The following is a 24,751-nucleotide window of genomic DNA, read 5'->3' as shown; positions in this document are numbered from 1 at the left end:
GCCATCTCGCTGTAGTGCTTTTTTGCCACTTGCGTGAGGAGAAGAAACACCGACGTCCATAGGGAGGCACTGGAAGCATGCGTTGCGCACACCAACATGAAATAGCCCACGTCTCTTACAAATCTGGAACGCAGTCATTCTTTGAGGCATCGATACTAATAAATTTAGGAATCGTGACGTTTTTAATTTCCGAGAATCGCGATATTTTTGAAGTAGCGGTGCACCGTGCAACACTATTCCTTAGGACCAAATAGTTGACTAGTCGTTCAGGAAACCTACTGACTTGTCTAGTTTGAAATTTAGATTTGCACATATGGTGTTTTGAAGCAACACAGTATGTAGTAAAAGTTCCGTATTCCTGAAGGGAAAAAAAAGTTAGTTCTCAGGGTTTTTTTTATTTGCATGCGTGAACTTAAAGGGTTAGTTCACCTAAAATGAAAATTAGTGGGCTTTGCATGCATCAGTCCAAAAGAAGTTAAATAAAGAGCCAATCCATAAAAAAAGTCTTGCATGGGTCTGGGGGGTGAACAAAGGCCTTCTTTATCGAATCAATGCATTTTTGCAAGAAAAATTTCCATATTCAAAACGTAATAATCATTTTAATGTAGTTTGCGCCAACAGTTGTACATGGAAGCAGGTTTTTTTTATGGATGGGTGCTTTTTATTTAACTTATTTTGGACCATCAAAATAAGAAAATTAGGTCACACTTTATTTTACGGTCCACTTCTTGCGATTAACAAATCATTAACTGATTTTGCCTAAATATACTCCCAAATGGCTGCTTATTAATAGTTAGTAAGGTAGTTGTTAAATTCAGGTTTGGGGCAGGATTAGGAATGTAGAATATGGTCATGCAGAATAAGTGCTTTTATATGTTAATAATAGACATGCTAATAAGCAACTAGGTAATAGTGAGAATTGGCCACTAAAATAAAGTGTTACTGAAAATTATTTTGGACCATGAAAAAATGAGTGCCATGAAAGAGCTTAAAAGGTCAAAGGCAATTTTTTTATAGAACTCCTATTGGATTCGTATACACCTAGGATGACTTGAGGGTGAGTAGTTTATGGGTTAATTTTCATTTTCGGATGAACTAACCCTTTAAGCAAACCAGTCCTTTAGTGGTGTGATAACATGGTAGTATTCAGTATTTTCAATGTAATGTGCAAATCATGCAATGGTAGATTTTTAGTTAGCAAAGCAGGCATTCAAATTCCATTTTCCCACTGTATACACTTAATCTGTATTCAAAATGTTTTTGCAGTGAAATTCTTTAAAGCACACTGACCATTTCGAGTGCAATGGATATCACTGCAAGTGTTCATCATCTGTTCATTGTGTTTTTCTTACAGAGAGAATCTCTCCAAGGACCTTTATCTGATGTCTCAGATGGACAGCGATCAGTTTGTCCCTATTTGGACCATTGCAAGCATGGAGGGGGTTAAACTGCTGACTACTGATATGGACCTGATACTTGAGGTGCTACGAGGTAAAACAAAACCCGACCACAGTTTCAGAGTTTGTTTATTTCTTGCAATGCATGAATTCCTTTCTTTTTTGTCCTCCTCAGCCTCTCCCGTGGTGCAGGTGGATGATAAGGGGGAGAAGGTACGGCCAAACCACAAGCGATGCATCATCATCCTCAGAGAGGTTCCTGAGACCACACCTGTAGAGGTGAGGGCACACTTCACGATCATCTCTGGTGGCTGTATATAGAGACTGGTTACCATAACTGTCACCCCAGTGATGATCAGTATCGCGCTTGGAAGGATCCAGAATCACTGCTGCTGTTGAGACTTTTCTGTCTTTTTCTTTCTTTTCATCTGCTCTTATTCACCCCCCCCCCCCCCCCCCCCCCCGGTTCCCCTCCTCTCGCTCCTTTTCTCAGTACAGTGGATTTTGCCCTAATGACCGTGAGATTATGAGATCTGAGGGATATCTGGGCGCCTAATTGTCAGTAGTTTTCACTTCTTCTGATTTGCTGACTGATGCTTTTGTCTCTCTGTCAGGAGGTGGAGGCCCTGTTTAAAAGTGAGAAGTGTCCACCGGTTATCAGTGTGGAGTTTGCACACAATAGCAACTGGTACATCACATTCCAGTCTGACACTGATGCTCAGCAGGTATTATTGACAAACGCACACAAAGGGCCTTTCTCATGGAATGAATGTTTGTATAAATAATTGGTAAAAATCATATGTGAGGAATATTTCATGGTGTTATTTGCAAGTAAATTGGCATGAATTTATTCACTGTAATATGACTTATGACGATAATCTATTATTTGTAACTTTGTTTGCCATTTATAATTATTCATCAAATATGGTCATAATGAAATCTTAAGAAGCTGTAGGTAAATAAAAACATTTGCTGTGCTGTTCTTGCATTTTATAGTGTTTTTGCATTTTCTCTGCTGGTTTAATAAATGCAGATTTTTGTCCAGATTGACTCAAACTCTCATTGTTTTATAGGCCTACAGATACTTGCGTGAGGAAGTCAAAACCTTTCAGGGCAAACCAATTATGGTGAGTGTATATTATGATGCCACCTCTCTTGTTAGATCTGCTGTAATTTAAGCATCCTGGATGTGTGCGTTCCTGGCAAACACTTCAAATACAACTTTTATCACCTGGACCACTCTGGATGCTGTGATTAACCGGTTTCTCTGAAGTACTTCGCTTTGACCCTTGTTCTTTCAACCAATCAGTGATCAGTTATACAGTCAGTGTGTAACCCATAGGAAATACCCCATAGACTGTGTATGGGATTATGTATTCCACAAACCAAGATCTTTTCATCCTGTTCAAAGTCTTGTTGCATTAAAATTTATTTTGTCATAGAAGTTCTCTTGTCCAGCTCACATCCTAAATAGACAGACAAAAGGCATCTGTATGAGTTATGTATGAGTACCATATGAAGGAAATCTGATCTGCTGAGAAAAAGGTTCACGTTTATAGCAGTAATTGATGGATTAGAGTGGTACATGTATTGTTTTATTTGTTTAGAGTATGTATTGTGTGTGTGTGTGTGTGTGTGTGAGAGATTCTCCTGTCTGTCTTGCTTTCTCGAGTTCCGTCCTGACTGCTGTGAGATTAAAATCTGAGGGGATATGGATAAATGTGAATACTGATTTGTCATTTATGGTCTACCTTGAGTTTCACAACTGAGTGTAATGCATAATGAAAGATCTTCTAGATGTTTTATTTTTAATAAATGTGTCTCTTTGTATGTTTGTGTCTGTAGGCTCGCATCAAAGCCATAAACACGTTCTTTGCTAAGAATGGTTATAGGGCGGTGGACTCTGGGGTTTACTCCACTCCATCACAGTACTCGTCTCCAGTTTACCTGCAGCAGGTGTACCAGCCTCCACAGCAGTACCCTCTCTATAGCCTCCTGCCACAGACTTGGACCCCCTCACCCACTCCTTACTTTGAAACGCCCCTGGTGAGAGCTTTATCTTGAAATATATTGTGAAGTTGATGTTTTGTTTGCAGTGAGAATTGCCCATACAAGACAAGCACTTCATGTTCTAATGTGCTGATATTGTGCTCAAGAAACCGTTCTTATTTCAGTTAAAAATGATGCTACACAAAATTGTGATAATGTAAGATTTCTCTGAATTATTAAAAACATTATTTATTTGAAATATACACCTATTTTGTATCAATGTAAGAGTCTTTAATACTAGAGTCTATTAATAATTTCTTGCAGACAAAAACGTGTTAAAAAAAAAAAAAAAAGTAAATCAAAAACCTTTTGTATCGGTATATGATGGCTAGAGCAAATTTGGTTGTTTTGACCCAGTGATGATAAACTAAGCGCATAGAGGGAAGCAGGGAGTGATCAGAAGATTTTGGGAGTTATTTTTCTTCTCCTTTTCTGCTACTTTTCTCTGTCTCTCTCTCTCTCTCTCCTTTAAGTCTCTGTCATTCCCGTCCCAGTGAGCGTTAAGATTATGAGATCTGAGGGTCACTTTGACTATTTGCTGTTGGCTGAACATTGAAGCAATTAATTAATAGTCATTTTAGAACTGCTTTAAATGTGAAACCTAATCTTTTTTTTGTTACCTTCGTATTGTATTCATGAATGCTGAAGGTATGAGCTGATAGTCACAGTGGGTCAACTAGTTTGTAATCAGGGTTGTGGTTGCAGGCTGAGCTGCAGGGGACTTGCAGCAAGGAAGTCGGGTAGTTGAACAGTTAACATTAGGGCTGTTAAAAAAAAAGTGAACTTCGAATATTCGTCGAATTTAAAATATAAATCCACATTAGAATGCAAAAACGTTGCATTCGAATTTTAGGTGTGCATTAAGGAGGCTGCCTTATAATCCCTGGTTATTAGGGGTGGTGAAAAAAATCGATTATTGATTAATCGCGAGTATGTTATGGACGAGTATGAATCGATTATTACATTTTCAAAAATCGATATTTTTTTTTTTTTTTTTTTGCATTATTTTATTTTGTAAAAAAAATTATACCGGGAGTTGAACGTCACGAACGCGCCCAGTTCCAGTTAGCAAGCAGCCAGAACAGGTGTGTAAAATGGAAAAACCAGGAGCGAGCAACCAACCGAACCACCCAGCTCCATCTGGGCTCAAAGCAAGCGTGTGGATTTATTTTGGTTTTCATGGCAGGAGCTCTAACCCTCTTGGCGCCATGGTCGAGTTTACTCGACAAGATGTGGCACTGAATAAAACGGCCGATTTTGTCAAATAGGGTGTCAAATTTCACGCGACCTCCCCTGCACCAGATATCAGACATGTAATACTTAATCTCTGACTCAAAAAAACGTAAACGCTCTTCGAGAGCGCATTGAATCAGTGCGAAAAAAAAGCGGAGCTAGTGTGAGAGTGAGCCATTTTATTTGACCAATGTTGTCAACGTCAGCGAGTATTGGCATTAGATTATTATTATTATTATCATTATTATTTTTATTATTATCTAATGGCATCAATAAAGCTTCAATAAACCCGCAATGAAGTGTTGGGACTTCTATTCCCGGACACTGATTCTGAAGGGGAATATTTGTATCCAGAAGATGACGTTGATATTGAAAGTGAAAGTACACCAAGCACAAACGGTGAATCCTTTGCCCAATGTAAATGGTCCTTTGCCAAATGTCAGAGGTGTGAACAATGTTTGCAGGGGTCGGAGTGTTCATTGCGAAATTAGCAGGCGTGTTAGTGTTGCGTGGACGAAGCTGGAGATTTTTTCCGCGCTAGACATGTATATTTGTCTTCTGACCGCACCTCTCCGCAATCGCGGTGACAGTATTGTAGTGGAGACTTTGTCTAATGCCTCTGGGTATGTTAGACGAGGTCGAAGTATTCATAGGACAGTGAGGAGGCAAGGTGGGGAGTCGCAATGACCCTGACAGTAGTCCGAGCTGTGCACACTCGGCGCGTGCGCGAGGCAGATCTGGCCGCGCTGCTCATAGCAGAAGCAGAGGCGATGTGACACGGGGCATAGATTTTGAACTAAAAAGGTCTTGTCTACTTGTGTTTGTGTGTCATATGAATAATATATATGTGCCCCATACATGGAATCAGAGTGCCTGCTGCATGTAGTAAACTGAAAATCCCAACCGCTACATGCATTCGGTTTGTTTCTACCATTTATTAGTAATGATTTACACAGTTTGTTTACTACTTACTGTTGTGAAATGGAAAATCAATAATCGTTAATCGAGAATCGTTAATAATCGAAAATCGACTGTAATCGAATCGGGACTTCAATAATCGTAATCGAATCGGGAAATCAGACAGATTAACCACCCCTACTGGTTATGCTTCACATTCCGTGTTCTGTCTCATCATTTACCTCATGTCTGCTTGTTCTCAAAAAATTGCCTGCACGTGGATAAAAAAAAAAATGACAGTGTGGACTGTGCGCGGATGGCCGAAGTATACTTGACCTTTATCAGATGACGATGTAAGTGTCATTGCATCATTAAGGTTATGTTAGCCTGTTCAGTTGAAGCCACTAGAAAAAAAAGAGAACATCAATGTGGAGAAGATCTTGTTTACATCAAAACTGAAACCAACCCGATCACACACAATGCAAATTTCACAAATGTTCTAGAGGGACACCGTTGAATTCGCGTATCGAACAAGAGAGCCGCAAGTTTAGAAAGCCATGTAAATTAAGTTCAACTTTTTAAAAACCTATCTCGAGACTTTTATGGTGGGTTTTTGTTTCCCGTCCCACTGCATCTTTTTTTTTTTTTTATAATAAAATTTATTCTGTGGAACTGGCTTTCTACCCTTTGTAACACTGTTTAAGCAACTTAATTATAATTGGTTTATAAACATTTTAAAAGATTTTTTTTTTCAATCACGTTTTCTTATGCTTTCAATAAATTGCATTAGCAATATTTTGCTTGATGCGCCCTCTTGTGGCCATAGCAGAGAAGCCAAAAGCTTTTATTCACCCTAACTCAAACAATGCATTTTAAATTCGGAGTTAATTAGAATTTTGATAATATTTGAGTACAAAATTCAAATTTTGTTTTTCAGCTATTTTGACAGCCCTAGTTACCATGGCAGCAGTTATTTGGTTCATTTAGCATATCAAAATGTAAAGAGTTGCTTTGGCCATGTATCACAAAAATGTGAATTAAACTTGTACTAGTTCGAGGATGTGAGAGTTAATCGCAGCTGTTGATTTATCTTGCAGGCTCCATTTCCAAACACAACATTTGTTAATGGCTTTGGCCCAGCAGGAAACTACAAAACTGGCTCCCCTCCAATCAGCCTTACACGCAACTACTCCCGCAACCGGTAAGATCCTGAATCCTAGAATAGTCTATTTCTATTTATAATAGGCTTGTATTTAAAAACTGACTTGTTTTATGAAGGTCACAATAAAACCGTCTTGTAGACATTAAGTTGCTTTGCTGCATTCCAAATGTTTTAAGGATTTGGATGTATCCATTCATTTGGCTCACACTTTGTCCAAAGCGGGCAAAATTGGACTCATGACCAATGTGTTTTGGAGTACAAAATTTCTGTCTTGAAAAAACAGGTTTTTGCTCAGGTGTCCAAAATGTCTGCCCATTAGAGAAAAGTTTTGGTCATCAAGAATAAAAAAGTAGCTGGAACATATCTCCTGACCATGACACTGCTAGTGCTACGTTCTACCACATAAACAGAGTAAAATGATTCCGTTATTTGTGTGAATTTATAATACTTAAACAAATAGCAATTTTACATCAGTTATTGTGCATCCTTTCCTATTGAATATGTTGTACTTTTTGTCCAAGTGGGAATGTTGAAGTTTACCTACGTTGATTTCCTCTCATATTCAGAAAGTGAGGAAGACACTTGTGTTTGGCACGTTGGAGTCACAATGACACTATTCCTTTACTTTCTAGACTTCCACTTTATTCCAGAAAGAATGTAATCAATGCCTTCAGGTAGATTTGGTCTGCTTTTATTGGAGCATTTATTTCCTCCGTTGTCATTTTGTGCATGTTCATGTACCATGCAAACTGCTTTAAAATATTAGTATGTCAGAACTGCATTGTGGTGGTTAAAATGTTTAGGCTAAAGTTGGTCTAATGTTATACTAACGTACCTGATGGACCGTATCGCATCACTTGAAAATAATCAGAACATTTAGTGCTCTTCAACTATGAGTAAGCATTCCATAGTGATTGATCATCATGACTCTGCAAAATGCTGCATCTTGACGCATGATGCCTTTCACAGTGAATGAATGTCAGTGCATTGTCATCAGATCTGTCATGTGACCCTGTTTTGCATGTATCATCTGTTGCTCTGTGTATGAGTGTTTCCTGACAGTGTCCTTCTCACGGGCAGAATTCTTAATGTTGGTTCATCTCAAATGGTGAGAGATCAGCTGGTTTAGTTTATACTGGTTGTCTGTATTGCTAAAATGGAGAATTCCAAAACAAAATGTCACTCTTCAGGAACTTCTCAAACAAATGGACGTTTCTTTTTTTCACTACATATGTATAACCCTTCTAGAGGTCAACCGATTGTTTTTTTTAATTTTTTTTATTAATCCGCATCAGCCTAGTGTCAATTTGGTCTTAGTCTTGTTCCAAATGTCCTTGTTAGTTTGTCATATTTAGTCATTCACATATCTTTTTCTGTTAGTCAAGTTTTAGGTGACAAAGTCTTTTCGTTTTAGTAAAAAAAAAAAAAGTCTTTTTTTATTTTTATTTTTTTATAACACATTATTATTGAGATTATTACTGATAAACATTTCAGTAAAAAAAAAAAAAAGTTTCACATGTCAAACATTGGTTAAATGTCAATTACCTGACAAAATACACTTGTTGAACACTTGAAAAAGCATGCTTCAGAACGGTTTTGAGAAGGTGCTTAAACTTTGAGCCATGTATTATTACTCTAAATTGGGCTGCTATTACCATCTTGTACCCTGCGATAATTTACTCAAACTCACTTTTATTAGATGAATGGAAAAAGACAATCAGCCAAACATATTAGCCAAAAAATCAGCATCCTATATCAGCCATCAGCTGCCCGGATTTCTAAATATTGGCTTCGGCCAGCAAAAAACCCAAATCGGTCGACCTCTAAACAATTCCATATGTGATGCTTGTTCTGCACAGCCAGAGTGACCACCCTTAAAGCCCAGCTGAACAAACAGTCTGTTATACAGATGTTTACTGAGCTTTGCTCTGGCTTTGGAGCCTCAGTTATAGTTGCATGCAGTCACCTCTAAGAAACCTCAGATTTTTCTGTGTCCTGATCAGGAATCATGTAAAGCCACAGCCTCATGCTGACGTGGGTCAGCTGACAGAGACATTGTCTGGCACTTGTAGTCCCCAGCCTCCGTCCACTTCTACTACAGACTCCACCCTCACCCCGCTCTCTGAGTCGCCGGCTTCCCCCAGAGAGAACCACCACTCAGACTTCAGTCGTGCCAGGTCAGTTTTTTTTTTCTTTTTACCTTAAGAAATGTAATTAAGTGGCAGATTTGGCATTTTTTTTTGACCCAATGATGATCAACTAAGTGCATGGAGGGAAGCAGGGAGTGATGGGAAGACTTGAGTTGTTGTTCTTTTCTCTGATCACTTCTTCCATCTATTCCTTTTTTTTCTCTCTGTCTCACTCACACTTCTTTAAGTCTGTCACTCCTGTCCCAATGAGCAGATAGATTGAGATCTGAGGGTCATATGTTGAGTGTGTTCCCTGAATGGTGACCGGTTTGCTGATAGGAGTGTATTTAATGATTTGTGATGTGTCCAGGAGGGGAAGCTATCGTGGCATGAGGAGGAGAAGAGAAGATGAAAGAACGGTAAGTACTAAACGTTTATTACACCGCTCTTTGAAGTACTTCATTTTTTTATTATGCATTCATGCTCTTTTTTTTTTTTTTTCATTTGGATTACATTTTTCACAGAGGCAGAATCCTGATTCAGAAGTGAAGGCTCCTCCCCCTAAGTTTGACCTCGCAAGCACTAACTTCCCGCCATTGCCAGGAGGTGTCCCGAGTAGTCTGCCAAGTGTGACTGTGCAGACGGAGTCAGTGTTGGAAAATCGCATGGCAGATGTAGTTAAGGGCATCAGCAGGGACAAGGTAGTAAGAACTACTACTTGTAGTCATTTATTCTCCTTTATATTTCTTTTGCTTGTTTGCAGCGAATCTCTGAAATCAAAGTAAATAAAAAAAAAAAAAAAAAAAAAAAAAAATGTTTTAGCAGGAAACAAACAAGATAGATGTCGGTCAAGATCCCAGAACATATCCAGTGGAAGCTCAGTTGACCAAACCCTCCACTCCAGTGCCAAAGCTTCCTGCCACAAGACAGGACACACCTAGCACTAGGTACACATACATGTACAATAGCATCTTATATTCTGAAGAATTCAACGATCATAAAATACCTCAGAACAATACTTTGACTAATACTGTACTTTATCATGGATTAATTTATAAATGCATTGTAAATGTTAATATGAAAACCTAATACATTTTAATACCTATTTAATTACATTTCCTCTATAGTGCGTCACATCAAGTGAAGAAACCTGAGGAAGAGGTTCAGGTCTCTGACACACCTCCGGACGTTACATCAGTGACTGCAAAGCAAGTCCATCCCATTTCTGCCCCCAAATCTTTACTCAGCCAATCAAGCTCTTCAAGCAATGCATCGACACCACCTCACCCAACAAGCGCAACTGTCCAGGTGAATGCATTTATGTGCTGAATTCTAAATGTTTCTGTTGCTTGTTCACATCTGAAGGTCAGAATGGAGATGTTTCTCTGTTAACTTGAAGGTTTTTTTGAATCCCTTTAGGAGACTCGGAAACTGAGCTATGCAGAGGTGTGTCAAAGGCCACCCAAAGACCCTCCCCCTGCACCAGTAGCCCCGCCCAGCCCAAGTCCCACGCCTTCTCCCACCACAAGCCAACCACTACGTGAACTTCGTGTCAACAAAGCGGAAGGCCCAGATTCATCTCGCAGCAGCCCCGGTGACAAAATGGAAAAAGGAAGTGATCGTCGGACATCAAGAGAGCAGACTGCATACCCACGTGGTAATGCCCCCAGAGGGTCAGGTTTTAAGCTCAGAGAGCAACAGAGACGGGCTCTAAATGGTCGACGCTCCTCTCCACAGACTGGGTACAACAGACGCAGTGGAAAAGAACAGAACATCCCACCTAGATCGCCAAATTAATGCCTCGTATGCCCACAACACGTGCACACTTGCGTGTATACACAACTTCTATATAAAGGAAGACTATATATATATATATATATAAAATCTCTATCTACATATGAAAACTGGATTGTCGCACTGTGGTGTCGAAGAACTCTCTGCTTCCCAATTGTCTGCGAAATCCGGTGTAAATATAAAGAGAACTAGGAATTTAAGGAAGACAACAAAAAAAAAACTTACACTTGAAAGGAGAAATGGAGGCTGTGCTTCCTGTGTTGTCTGTGATTTACAGAAATGTTTTTTTATCTAATATTATCGTTAAATGGTAATAGTACTGTTGGCGAGAAATCAAGCCAGCACATATGCTCCATATGCAACAGATCACACAAAGACATTATGGCAACATCCCCACTGGTCCATAAGTCACCTTTGTGTCTCTTCCTATGTTTGCACCAGTCCTAAAAGGGGCTGGGGAAGACGTTTGATTCAGATGTGATGCATTTGAAAATTATCATATGATCAAAAGATTCATAATTTTTCTTTAATTTTAATTTATTGAAAATGTGCACAATATAAAACTTTACAGATATCCCAAAGTGTGTTTTCTAGACCTGGAAAATTTAATAATATCGTTATTATAAATTACTCTAATATGAGTCTAATTGAAATATATACATTTCAAAAGTTATCTAGTCATTAAAATCAACTGGAAAAGTCATAAATTTACCTAAAAACGGTGGAAACCTGAAAATATTTGGCATGCAGTTTCAAAGTCAGGCAGATATTAAGGGTTTCGCATGATTAAGAAAGCGTAAAGCGAATCAATTGTGCATGTATTCCATTGTAATTGCTTCATGACTAAATTGAAATTACATCATGAGGTGCCTGTAGATTCCCCGCTCCACGTCTATAATTGGAAGACAAGTGTTTGTGTAACGTCCTCTGTGATGTCCAGTGTTTCTGAAGTCTGGGTCTGTAAGTAACGGAAAGATCAAGCTGCTTTGCTGAAATAATTTGTGTAGGTGAGGGGGAAAAAAACACTTGTTTGTCTTTCCCTTGGGAGTGTTTTCTAGTGATCCTGTTGTTTGTAGTGTCTGCTTTTGACAATTTCCAATTGTTCTGTTTCGTTTTTTTCTCCCCTCTGCTGTAGATGCTGGTGACTATGCTCTTGAGTTATGTCGGGTTCAGACTACACACTATTTTTGTCTGTCAAGATAGTCGCGGTGTCAGATTACACTTTCTTTTGACTCCTAAAACCTTGTGTTGTGGACAAGAAACATGTCCGACTACACGTTCATTTATTGAGATGCCATCTATAATGATGTCATGATGTTGTGAAGCATTGCAATTGGTTGTCGTCCAGTATAGCACTACACGAGCTGAAAAGAATCATGCCTCCCGTTGTCATTTACGAATCCCTACATCAAGCAAATCATGGCAAAATCATGTAGTCTGAACCAGGCTTTAGTGTGCTGCTTCAGATTTGCCGTTCGTGTTTGTGATCTTGTCAAGTCTGTTTTTCTTTGTATGTTTATTAATGATAATCTCTATGTGATGCTTGTGTTTATGCCTATACAGTTCAGGTATGATTACATGTAATAATATACCTGCTACAGCACTCATAATGTACCTGTTATCCAATCTCATGTCGACTTGGGTAAAATAGATGGAACTCAGGACCTCAGAAGAAATAGGTGGTGTGTATGAATGCTAATTTTGCCCAATGCTTACTGTGGGATATAGGTTTAATAATAATAATTATTATTATTAATATTATTATTATTTTGAATTCAGTAACCACATTAAACTCTTTAGGGGTCTTAAGTTTCAGTTAATAATTAATATTTGAATGTTTAATCAGTGAAACTGTAATGCATGATTCTCTCCTCAATTTGTTTGTCTCCCCACCTTTTTGTATGCATGGATGGGTTTTGCACAGATCCAGACCAAAGTCAAATCAGCAGAGAGACAATCTCAGGAAGTGCTGTTTTAAATGCAGTAGCTCCTCCCTCACTCCTCTCTTATCATTCTGCCATGGGCAGGGCCGCTGTTTAATGAGCGAGTGGTTAAAATCATGATTATGTTGATTAGTGAGTTGAACAATGTATGTTTTAGTTTTATGAAACTTTGTGTGTAAAACCTTTATAAAGGTGTTCTATGAATAATTTCTCAAAATCCCCTACTTTTTATTTGAGTGTTTTAGGCAAAACATTGGAGGGAAAATTCATGCATCAGTTTCGTTTTAAATTGTCGGTTTCTTTAACATTTCATTAGTGTGGATGTATTGCCCTAAAATAGATGTTTTTAGTTTGAGATGTATTTTCAGATTTTTATTTTCTAATTTTGGCAATATTATCCTTGGGGTGCAAATTATGTTGAAACTGTGCCACTAAAATTGGAAAAATCTGTGGACCTGGTTTTCTTTTTTCTTTTCTTTTCTTTTTTTTTTATCTTAAGTAATTGATTTGATTTATAACTTGTTGGTGACATGAAATGTATTTTTATTTTATTTTTTGCTAATCTTGTAACCTGTGTATGTTGTAAGCTTTTTAGATATGAAATGGTGCAGTTTTGAGTAGCAAGTTAATTGTTGACCATTTATTTTTATTTCTATAGACATAGCAACTGCTGAGTGAAGTGTTTTTGATGATATTGTAGATATTCAATGAAAAGATAAAGATAAAGGAAATGGAAGAAAAAAATAAATTATACACAAATGTAATCTACGTTTTAATATTTTGTATTATTATTATTCCTGAAAAACCTAGTTATAGGTATACATTTCTTTTAGAAACCAATTATTTTAAGTATTGCAACACTTGGTAGGATTTCTAGAACTAAAGTAATTTAATATTCTCTTTATTCTAAAACTCGTGTGAATTTCTTTAACTGTCGAGTTATTTAAATACAAATAGTGATGTTAAGTAATAACAGTTTATACAATGAAGGGGGTTGGTCCCAAACTGTGATTATCAATATGGAAATTCTTATCTACTGTACGTGATATCCATGTAGGCCCCGATATAGACGTTTGATTGCAATTATTTTCGGATTTAAATAATTTAAAGAGGAGTTAATGGCTATCATTCTGTTATATGGTTCATTAAAAGCATTTTGCCCGTCTGTAATAACCGTTTTAATTTGACGCGTTGGGTGAGTAGCACAGAGATGTGTACTCTAAAGCACCGGATTTTTCACGGTTTCAAATATGTTACGTAACGACTTTAATCTGGATTTTAGTATTACATCAACATATCGCGAGATTTACATAGAGTGAGCTAGCTGGATGAAGGAGTTCCAAAGGTGGGAACGCGGAGCGAGAGGGAACGAGCGAGAGAGGGAGGAGCAGGGTAAGTTTGTAAACACTGAAACCCTTGGATGGTGAACAGGCGACATGTAACACAATTGGATTATCAGATGCATTATAATAATTGATTTCAAGTGTAGCAGCGCAGGGCGCGCTAATGGTGGAGGTGTCATAAGCACCGTGTGTACACTGCACGAGACGCGACACAATTAGAACATCCCAATTATAATCACAGATAATAATCTTCTCGCGCTGGCATTGTAGCTTCGTTTAATATAAATGGGAGAGTTGTTGTTTTGTCTATTCATGTCGCTCGCTTGTAATGTAAACGGGGTGTTACAGCCTGGTGGCTTGTGTGTAGTTAGCATTAGCTAGTTAGCTTTAGTGATGGGAAATCCGAATCGTTTCTGCGAATCGGTTCTTTTGGAGAGTTCGTCAAAAAAAGAAAACCTGGGTTAAGTGATTCAGATATTACGTACGCTGTCACGTAATTGCGTCATCTATTTTTATGGTCACTATTTTGCCAAATTGTGATTATTAATGAAGTAGCGTGTCTTATTTCAGATGTTTTTTTTTTATATTTAAAACCTTAAAATTTTTTACATTCTTTTACATGAAAATGTTTTACTAACGTTTTTGCACGTGTTGATAAAGATGCCATACAATCGCATAGTAAACATATCTACAGTACATTTTAATTGTAACATGTCCGCTATTTAACTATTAACTTACAGTAGTTTTACGTTTCGGTTAATTCGAAATGCTCTTAACTGTCAGTTCTTTAATTCAGCCAGATTCGTGGACGAATCGTTCGGATTGGTTTTGTGAATCGGTTTAACCAATATGCAAAGATCCGATTCAAAAGAACGATTCGTTAACGAATCGGACATCGCTAGAACCTTTTAAACGAAACAGCGCGCCAGGAGTTAGTCAAATCCTCCGAATTGTTATTCTTTCGTTAAAACGCTTGTTATGGCTTTATTACATTCTAGTGTGGCGTAATTTTATTGTATAGATTATCCTGGAATGACTTACAGATGAAACGCATGCTATCTTGTGTATGTGCTGATGTGATAAAGCTTTTGGGTTGAAGCGGCAAGCGGGTTTAATTTAGCGGAAATGTTCTTTAAACAGGGATGATCTCAGACAATAGTCAAATGAAAGCATCTTATCAAGTAATCATCATATGCACATTATGCAATCAGTTGAAGCCAGCAGGCCTCTGTGCTGCAATGAAGTCTGGATTCCTGTCATCTGTCAAGAGACTACAACATTTCAAATGCAAAGTTTGGGAGGAAATCTTTTAATTAGTGGTTTTATGGTCAGAACATTTTATTGAAACGAATAGAACTGAGGTTTTTAAAAAGTCTGAGGTCTCATAAGACATAACTATTCTTTTTTGGATGATGTTTAGAAGTGACACAGGAAGTAATTGCTCTAAAATGGGGGACGATCGACCTTTTGTCTGCACTGCCCCGGGCTGTGGACAGGTAAGAGCTATTTTCTCAGATTATTACTCTTAAATTCTTCTTTTTATGATGGTCCTGTCCTTCTGTATAAAGGGTTTAACCCCTGTGCTGTTTAAGGTTTTGAGATCCCAAATATAATGAGTTAAGAATCTTTATGGCCCTTAATTTTGGGGCCAGTCAGTGACAGATTGTTGTCCAAAACTATTATTCTAAAATCACACCAGCTGTTTAATCCCTTCTTCCACTGAGCAACTGTAAGAGGCTCCCATAGCACTGCATAACTGGATAACATAAGCCCTCATCAAAACAACAGATGGCCTGTCATCATCAACTGCTTCTCTGTTTCTAGCCTCCATCTGATTTGAATTAGGACGAGATGCAAATTGACTGAAAACTTTGAAGCGGGTTGATGTTTGTGTGTCTTGATGTTTCTCTCCCCTTAGAGGTTCACCAACGAGGACCATTTGGCAGTGCACAAACACAAGCATGAGATGACGCTGAAATTCGGACAAGTTAGAACAGACACCGTTATCATAGCAGGTTTGTGTGCCCACATAGATGAATTTGTCATTCTGTTTGGTCAGAGTGCTTGTGTTAAGGCCTGTTCACAACTATAACAATGATGACATAAATGAATTATGTTATTTGTATCAGTTTTTTGGAGCAATTTTTTGCAGCTGATGAACAATACAAATATTGACAGCTAGGGTTGGAAGTTCATGCAATGTCCTCTTTAATATACTCAAACAAACGTGTGTGTGTGTGCGCAGATCAGACACCCACTCCCACTAGATTTCTCAAGAATTGTGAGGAGGTGGGTTTGTTTAGTGAGCTAGCTGGCTCCTTCGAGCAAGATCTCCGCAAAACACAGGAGGAGGAGGAGAGGAGGATTAAAGGCACGGTAAGATTTTAAATAAGGAATGTGTAAAATATTAAAGGGTTATCAATTTAAATGCACTTTTTGACAAAGTTTATTTAATGAACTTGATGTCTGAAACTTCAAAGCTTCCAGCTCTACAAACACCTACAGAAGTTAAAGAGAGGGAGGGGCCTCTTGAGATTGACTCCTCCCCTCCAGACAGCCCTGACTCCGCCTCCAGCATGACAAACAGCAAAGATTCAGTTGCCATGGCAAAAGAGCCTAGTGCCATGAGGAAAGCCAAGGTGAATTCAAATTTGTGACAAGATAGATTACAGTATTTATAGGTCGTTGTTTTTTTCAAGTGTGCATATAATATTTTATTATATCATGTATCTCACTTTTACAGGATGTTCCTCCACGAACTGCAGCAAGTTCCACCCCTACACCAACCATAGTGCGTCCAGGCTTTCTCCCACTTCACAAAGGTTTCGACTCCCTGAACCCAACTCAGCCATCTCCCACCTCTGTTATCACTAGGACCCCTCCATCAAACAGACTCAGGTACAAACACACTAGTGCAGAATTAACTTTGTGTTAAAAAGGTAGTGTGCCTTTTTTATGCATTATATGTGTTAATCCAACCAAATTAAATCACAAGTCTGACTTAGTGATTAGTTGTGTTCATCCTCCGCAGTGAAGTAGATTTACTCTTCTGAGTTGAAACTTTTTGTAATTGCATGAATCATTTCAGTGTTATTCACACCTCTGCTTCCTCACCCTTTGTGAGGAAAAATGTCCTAAAATAGTAGCTCTGTAACTCTGTTTTTAGCTCGCCATCTGGTTCTTTTCCTATGCTGATGCAGCTTCCAAATGGTCAGACTGTTCCTCTGCTGCCCAGTCCAGGGCAGACTTCAGTCATATCGGTATGGAGATCTCACACACGTACTCATTATGGACTAAGTCAGGGTAGTCGATTATTTATTTGTCTTCTAACTGGTAAGAGTTAGTGAGGTATGCAAGTTATTATTTATTATTGTTATTATTATGTATATAAATATAAATAAATATATATTTAAAATGATTATTAGTCTTAGTGCTGATTTAAAGGTGTTGCATTAAAAGACACAAATTCTTGGAGAGGTTTTTATCAAGCTGAGAATGTGCAGTGCAGTTAAGCTCTCTGAGAATATGCTTCCCAAAATACATCCTATTTAAAGCACAGAAACTACAACCAACAAACATTGGCTTTGTGCAGCTAATTCATTTCCTTTTTTTATGTGCTTTCATCATTTTAATTAGAGTTTGTTTTTTATTTATCTAGTTTTGTATTTTTTTGCTTCAGTTTTAGTAATTATGGTATTTTAGTACTAAATGTTATCTTAAGTTTTAGTTGGAAGTATTAGTGTGGAATATGTGTTACTCATTACACTTGTTTTTTTGTTTTGTTTTTTTTTCTTGCACCATCAGCATGTCAAGTAAAAAAAAAGTTCAGCATTTATGCATTACGTTGCTCTTTGTCCAGCTGTTTTTTAATGCAAGAATGCATTCTGTGTGAACAGTCCTGTTGAACATGACCCTAAATCAGTCATTGCAATTATACAGATGGTCTTTAAGACCACTGACTAGTCAATTACGAAGATATATATATATATATATTTAAATCAAAACAATAGTAATTATTATTACCTTTACAGTATCTGTGATGACATTTTCAGCAATGACCCTCAAAACAAGTACACATCTGTTTTGCATTTGTGTCTATGCTTTGTTTTTAAAGTGTTAGTTTACCCGAATATTAAAATTATGTCATTAATAACTCACCCTCATGTCGTTCCAAACCCGTAAGACCTCCTTTCATCTTCTGAACACAGCTTAAGATATTTTAGATTTAGTCCGAGAGCTCTCAGTCCCTCCATTGAAAGTGTATGCACGGTATGCTGTCCATGTCCAGAAAAGTAATAAAAACATCATCAAAATAGTCGAAAATACATTTTGGTCCAAAAATTGCAAAAACTACCACTTTATTCAGCACTGACTTCTCTTCCGTGTCTGTTTTGAGTGCGTTCACTGCAGTTTAGTGATATCTGGTTCACGAACCAATCACTCGATGTAACCGGATCTTCTTGAACCAGTTCACTGAATCGAACTGAATCGTTTGAAACGGTTCGCATCTCCAATACGCATTAATCCACACATGACTTAAGCTGTTAACTGTTTTTAATGTGGCTGACACTCCCTCTGAGTTAAAACAAACCAATATCCCAGAGTAATTAATTTACTCAAACAGTACACTAACTGAACTGCTGTGAAGAGAGAACTGAAGATGAACACCGAGCCGAGACAGATAACGAACAATAGACTGACTCATTCTCGAGTCAAGAACCTTTCTGTTAGACGCGTCCGATACAAGAACCGAGGAGCTGATGATACTGCGCATGTGTGATTCAGTGTGAAGCAGACTGACAGCATCTGATTTTTATCACTGATTCTGTGCTAATGTTATGAACGCGGGTAAACAGAAGGCTTGAATCAAGGACAGTCATCACCAATGATGCCATTACGTAGAGCGGAAAATAACCGGTGAACTGTTTTCTTCAACCGGTTTATTGAAGCAAACTGTCCGAAAGAACCGGTTCGCAGAAAAGACTGTGTTCCGAAGATGAACGGATGTCTCACGGGTTTGGAACGACATGAGGTTGAGTTATTAATGACATCATTTTAATATTTGGGTGAACTAACCCTTTAAAGTATGTTAAGCTTGTTTTGCTGTGTGTGTGTATATATATAGCTTGCTAGATCATCAAACCCAGTGCCCAATATCCCAGGGATTCCTGGCCCTCCTATTGGTGGAAGCAGCAGTGGCTCCTCCTCTCCGTCTGGATACAGTACACACTCTGATGCCAAGACGGTGAGAATGCGCACACGTACACCCATGCTAGCACATGCAGTGTTTACTTGGGTATAAATGCTTAACAATGGGCTTATTATGTAATGATTAATTAACTACAAAATTTAACAAACAGGTTTGAGCATTAAATTAAATGTTGTGGTATTTCCTTGTGTTTGTGTATGGGATCTGTCTCCATCTAGAGGCTAAAAGCAGCACTAACTCAGCAGAGTCCTAGTGGACCAGCACCAATACAAAAAACAGATCAGACTGAGACACCATCACCTGCTCAACCACAGGTGCTCACAAACATCTCATACCTGTGTTACGTATAAGATAGTATTTGCCTGTTCCTTTTGAATAGGGTTTGTGACTTTTATCAATTGCTAATCGCTATCGGGTTTATATGGGATATTTCTTGGTAAATAAGCTCAACTAAAGCATTATATATCAGTATACACTATTTTACTGTTGACATATGCATATAGGTTCTCAATGTATTTGACAGCTCATGCGATATCTTGCAGGTATCCCCTGCTCCACCAAAAGGAGGCCGCAGACGACGAGGGGCAGATATTGAGCCAGATGAGCGCAGGCGCCGTTTCCTTGAACGAAACAGAGCTGCTGCTTCCCGTTGCCGGCAAAAACGGAAAGTGTGGGTCAGTGCCCTGGAGAAACGCGCTGAGGAGCTAGCTACTTCTAACGTCACGCTTACTGTGAGTTAGGCTGTAAAGATACAAGAAACAAGATGATTTTGATTCATTACTGTTGAAAAGTTTGGGGTCAGTCTTTTTTTTTTTTTTTTTTTTTAAGAAAATAATACTCGCACAGATGAATTATCTTGATCAGAAGTGATGGTAATGAGTCCTACATTGTTACAAAAAAATGCTGTTCTGTTGAATTTTCTAAAAATACAAGAATCCTAAAAAAATGTATCACGGTTTCTACAAGAATATTAAGCAGCACAATTTTTTTCAGCAATGATAATAATGAGAAATAAGCATCAAATCTGAATATTAGAATGATCATGTGACATTGAAGACTGGAGTAATGATTGCAGAAAATTCAGCTTTGCTATCAGAGGAATAAATTACATTTTAATAATATTTTACAATTTCACTGTTTTGCTATATTTCTAATATATTTGGAATAAATGCAGAATTGGTAAGCATAAGAGCTTCTATCAAGCTGAGAGTGTGCAGTGCAGTTCTCTCTGAGAAAATTGCTTCCCTAAATTCATCCCATTTAAAGAACTACAACCAACAAAACATCGGCTTTGAAGCTAATTCACTGCCTTTCAATGTAAATTTCAGGACAAGTACTATCAAACTTCTAAACGCCTGCTGGAAGCAATGTTCATGTTTTTTGAATAACCTGTTAATCTGTGTTTTTTTTTTCTGAAATGTAATGGTTTTATTCAATAAAAGGTTGTAGTTATTAGTTAATTATTTATTTATTTATTTTTATAGTTTTTTAGAATGTATAGATATTTGAATTGGCTTTTATTGTATACTTTCAGTATTCTTTAAAAAAAATTATCTCAAATTTATGTTTAGTGTTTTTATTTGTACTTCAGTTTTAGTAAATTTGGTGTTTGGGTACTTAATCTTATATTTACATTTTTAGTTGGAAATATTATTGTGTAATATTTGTTACTTATGGAGGAAGGTGGGTTCTTACACTCTGCTGTTTTTATTAAAAAAAATGAAATTCTATTTCTTGCACCATCAGCATGTCAAGTTAAAAATATTTCAACATTTATGCATTCCGTTGCACTCTGTCCAGCTGTTTTTTAATGCAAGGATGCATCCTGTGTGAACAGTCCTGTTGAACATGACCCTAAATCAGTCATTGTAATTAAACAGATGGTCTTTAAGACCACTGACTAGTCAGTGAGCACCAAATCAGAATATTAGAATGATCATGTGACATTGAAGACTGGAGTAATGATGGCTGAAAATGCAGCTTTCCATCACAGGAATAAATTACATTTTAAAATCTATCAAAAGTGAATATATTTTACATTATAATAGTATTTTAATGTTTTACTGTATTTCTGATAACCTTCGAATAAATGCATAATTGGTGAGCATAAGAGAAAATTCTTTAAAAAACACACACACACACACACAAATCTTACTGATCCCAAAACCGTTGAACGGAATATAGATATTATTGGTTCACCCAATGTCTAGCTGGTCATGCACTTTTCGGGTATAAACCTTTTAATGGCTTTCTTATTGTTGAGAGATAGTTCACCCCAAAATTTAAATGTTTATCTGCTTACCCCCAGTGTAGGTGACTTTGTTTCTTCAGTAGAACACAAACAAAGATTTTTTACTCAAAGCGTTGCAGTCTGTCAGTACATGGGAATCACATTTTTGAGAGTAAAAAACAAACCATGATTCCCATTTACTTCCATTATATTACTGACAGAATGCAACGGATTGAGTTAAAAATCTTCATTTGTGTTCTACTGAAGAAACAGTCACCCACATCTTGGATGCCCCGGGGGTAAGCAGATAAAACATTACATTTTTATTTTTGGGTGAACTATCCCTTTAAGCACCGATATGATATCCAAAACTGGCATTTATGCACTTTGATCATGAGACTTCCTTGACACAGTCGTGTATATGTTCTTTACAGAATGAAGTGTCTGTGTTGAGGACTGAGGTGACCCACCTGAAGGAGCTGCTGTTGGCCCATAAGGACTGCCCTGTTACTGCCATGCAGAAAAAAGCATATATCGGTACACCATCTATTCATCATCAGCCTCCAACCTGGCCAACATTATTTTTATTTGTTCTAATATACATACTAAATTACATATTTATTTGTCCCTTATACATAATATTCATCTTCCTCCGTTTCCCTCCCTTTAGCTGCAGGAGTGGATGAGAGTTCAGCATCGGCGTTGGTGATGCCTGTGTCAGTACCGGCTCCGGTGTCGGTTAATGGTCTGAGTGTGCGTGCCGCAGAGGCTGTTGCTGTTTTAGCGGGAATGGGCTCGGGCCAGTGGAGTAACTCAGCTGGAGATGCTTCCTCCCATTCGCAACCCACATCCAGATGATGAGCATGTCGTTCAGCCAATGGGAACTAAATATACTTTTAAAAGAGCGAATCCCCCTTTCCCCTAAAACTGTCAGTCCTGGTGTTTTTGACAAAGGTACTCATTTGACAAATGGGAACGAATGTTACCATGCTCTGACCACACCCTGCTCACCCTTAGCCTATCACAGACTCTCCCCCGGGCTAAGTAGTGACATCATAGGACTCCCCTTTTGGACTGCACAGACTAGGAAGCACTGCAGTGGAAATGAAGTCTCTTCGGTGATCTCTATAAAATATACCTTTACATATACTTGTATAGATCTTCTCACTAATGCATTGAGTTGATATTTGTCTCGTTTGCAGATATTTCTACTTATTTTGCTTTTTATTCAATGGTCTTTATAATATGTGAGCCTGGACCACAAAATAGCTATAGCCAAAAAATACAATGTATGGGTCAAAATTATAGATTTTTATTTTATGCCAAAAATCATTAGGACATTAAGTAAAGATCATGTTCCATGAAGATATTTAGTCATTGTTTTATTGTAAATCTATCAAAACCTAAGTTTTGATCATTAATATGCATTGCTAAGTACTTCATTTGGACAAAAGGCGATTTTTCTCGACATTTTTGTTTTTGTTTTTATTATTATTTTTTTTACACCCTCAGATTCCAGATTTTCAAGTAGTTGTATATCAGCCAAATATCGTCATACCCTAACAAACCATACATAAATGTAAAGTTTATTTATTCAGCTTTCAGATGATGACTTGTTTTGTGGTCCAGGGTCACGTACAGTATAATGATTTGTTGCATGATTCTGGCCACATTAGAAAGATGATTACTACACTATGCAGATAAGTTGAACACCTTTCTCTGTCTTTTTTGGTGTCACTATCTCACACATACTCACTCTTACCATTTCTCCCAGTTTCCCTTTCTCTCTCTTCCTCTTCGTCTTAATTTTACTGTTGTATCTAAAGAAACTTCTCTCAGGTTTGTGCTTCTGTGGCTGTTTTGGTGACATTTAGCGTAATCTGGCACTGAAGAATGGGCTCACAAAAGCTGAAGAATGGAGAGAAAATATATTTTTATATTTGAATATCGTTATTGGTTTGACTGCATTTGCTATATATGTGTATGTGTGTGTGTGTGTGTGTGTGTGTGTGGAATATAACGGGTAGCGTAACCATGTGGACATGTTTTAGATCAGTATGATTATAATATGCTCTGCTGAATAATAGGTATCTTTAACCAAAATGCATAAATCTTTTGTATTTAGGTTAGACCCCAAAGTTTAAGTGCATCTGGTCTTATAACAGGGAACATGCACAAAAAAAACTCACTCGTAATGACTCTTGTGCTTGCATTTTGTGAATGTACAGTAGTTAACTAACCCGGCTATGAATGTGAAGTTTTGTTTCAAAATGGTTTTAATGCTTTTGAGTAAGTTGGTTGTTAGAATGGCGTTATAGAAATAAAAAAAAACATTGTTATTTCTTTTTTTTGGTCCTGAAAAGACTCACACTTGGCCACGCTGAATGAATTTCAACTGGTGCGCATAACTAACACAAAACTTAAACAGTTCATGTCTGATCACTTTTTAAATAGGGTAATCTGCATTAGTTTAAGCTTGGCTTTTATATCAAAACTCTTGCTGCTTTTTAAAATCCAACTTTGAATATAACGTTTTTTTTTTTATGGAAGCCCATTTCTGCCACATAAGGAACAAATCCTACAGTGAATAATCATATCTATGACAGAAAAAGACAAACCTGTGACATGAAAGTCAAAATTATGAGATAAAGTCATAATTACATCAAAGGTGAAATTAAAACAAAAGAATAGGTTTACATTTTGTATTTGTATTACATTTTTGTATGTCAAAATGAATTTTTATCTCATCATTTTGACTTTTTATCATAAGTTTTAATGTTATCTTTTTATCTCATAATAATGATTTGCCAAATCATGTTTGTTTTTCTCTTCTTATATTTAGGAAATTGGCTTCAATGGGTTTTGGACAATGGTATCATTTTTCCTCTCATAATGCATTTTGCATAGATGATGTGTAGATTCTCTTTTTTTTTCTTCTTTTTTTTTTTACGATCCAATCTGCCATATCAATATCTGTCACTGACCTTCCTTGCATCTGGATTTATCCTATTTAGATGTAGACCGTACTGCTTTCCACAGTGTGTATAACTCACTGATCCCAAATAGTGTAATGTGTAAGTGAAGACCTTAAACTAGAGTTGTAAATATGAAATGAGTGTCAGCGTACAAACATTGCTTACTGTATAATAATTGACTAACTGAAACGGTCCTTAAGATATGTTATAATTAAAGATTGTTGGAACTTTAGCCTCTTTGACATTTAGTGAGATGCTTTGAGCCATTTTTATCATTTCGTTTTAAAGGTTTTCTGTTCCTCTGTATATAGAGGTGGTATGGTGGGATTTGTGTGCGTGACTGCTCTGTGTATATGGAATAGCTTAAACGAGGTGCATATGCTTTCTGTT

The 24,751-nt window shown here is 37.4% G+C and overlaps 2 protein-coding genes across 8 annotated transcripts in view; both read left to right on the top strand.

The window, feature by feature from the left end:
* The window catches only part of LOC128015743 (la-related protein 4), a 29,822-nt gene extending 16,454 nt beyond the window's left edge, over positions 1-13,368 (top strand). For 3 of the 5 annotated variants that reach the window (XM_052599834.1, XM_052599837.1, XM_052599838.1), the window contains exons 5-17: positions 1,355-1,491; positions 1,573-1,676; positions 2,012-2,122; positions 2,471-2,524; positions 3,243-3,443; positions 6,674-6,777; positions 7,371-7,412; positions 8,742-8,915; positions 9,238-9,286; positions 9,392-9,568; positions 9,690-9,814; positions 9,995-10,175; positions 10,287-13,368. In XM_052599834.1, the coding sequence (XP_052455794.1) occupies positions 1,355-1,491; positions 1,573-1,676; positions 2,012-2,122; positions 2,471-2,524; positions 3,243-3,443; positions 6,674-6,777; positions 7,371-7,412; positions 8,742-8,915; positions 9,238-9,286; positions 9,392-9,568; positions 9,690-9,814; positions 9,995-10,175; positions 10,287-10,664 (1,837 nt within the window). In that variant the 3' untranslated portion in view covers positions 10,665-13,368. The remainder of the gene's footprint in view (positions 1-1,354; positions 1,492-1,572; positions 1,677-2,011; positions 2,123-2,470; positions 2,525-3,242; positions 3,444-6,673; positions 6,778-7,370; positions 7,413-8,741; positions 8,916-9,237; positions 9,287-9,391; positions 9,569-9,689; positions 9,815-9,994; positions 10,176-10,286) is intronic. The other 2 variants (XM_052599835.1, XM_052599836.1) reach the window with 2 other exon arrangements.
* Positions 13,369-13,899: 531 nt separating this feature from the next.
* Positions 13,900-24,593, top strand: LOC128015741 (cyclic AMP-dependent transcription factor ATF-7). Of its 3 annotated transcripts, none has more exons than XM_052599830.1 (12): positions 13,900-13,996; positions 15,368-15,443; positions 15,866-15,962; positions 16,193-16,323; positions 16,428-16,586; positions 16,691-16,845; positions 17,114-17,207; positions 19,073-19,192; positions 19,375-19,470; positions 19,699-19,887; positions 21,821-21,923; positions 22,057-24,593. In XM_052599830.1, the coding sequence occupies exons 2-12, from the start codon at positions 15,396-15,398 to the stop codon at positions 22,242-22,244; spliced, it is 1,380 nt and encodes a 459-aa protein (XP_052455790.1). In that variant the 5' UTR covers positions 13,900-13,996; positions 15,368-15,395; the 3' UTR covers positions 22,245-24,593. The 3 variants fall into 3 exon arrangements, with proteins under 3 accessions (XP_052455790.1, XP_052455793.1, XP_052455792.1); XM_052599832.1 differs by lacking the exon at positions 13,900-13,996 and adding an exon at positions 14,057-15,274; XM_052599833.1 differs by lacking the exon at positions 19,375-19,470 and having other exon boundaries at positions 13,901-13,996.
* The last annotated feature ends 158 nt before the right edge of the window (positions 24,594-24,751 follow it).

The sequence above is a fragment of the Carassius gibelio genome, chromosome A6 (assembly GCF_023724105.1).
Source record: "Carassius gibelio isolate Cgi1373 ecotype wild population from Czech Republic chromosome A6, carGib1.2-hapl.c, whole genome shotgun sequence".
Taxonomy (NCBI): Eukaryota; Metazoa; Chordata; class Actinopteri; order Cypriniformes; family Cyprinidae; genus Carassius; species Carassius gibelio.
The sequence above is the reverse complement of the archived record's forward strand: the minus strand, read 5'-3'. Positions and strand labels throughout refer to the sequence as shown.

Bases quoted from the DNA above. Each gene is read 5' to 3' on its own strand.
- LOC128015741 (XM_052599830.1), top strand. From the start codon at position 15,396: ATGGGGGACGATCGACCTTTTGTCTGCACTGCCCCGGGCTGTGGACAG. The intron at 15,444-15,865 runs GTAAGAGCTATT...CTCTCCCCTTAG, and splicing joins CTGCCCCGGGCTGTGGACAG to AGGTTCACCAACGAGGACCA. The intron at 21,924-22,056 runs GTACACCATCTA...CCCTCCCTTTAG, and splicing joins GCAGAAAAAAGCATATATCG to CTGCAGGAGTGGATGAGAGT.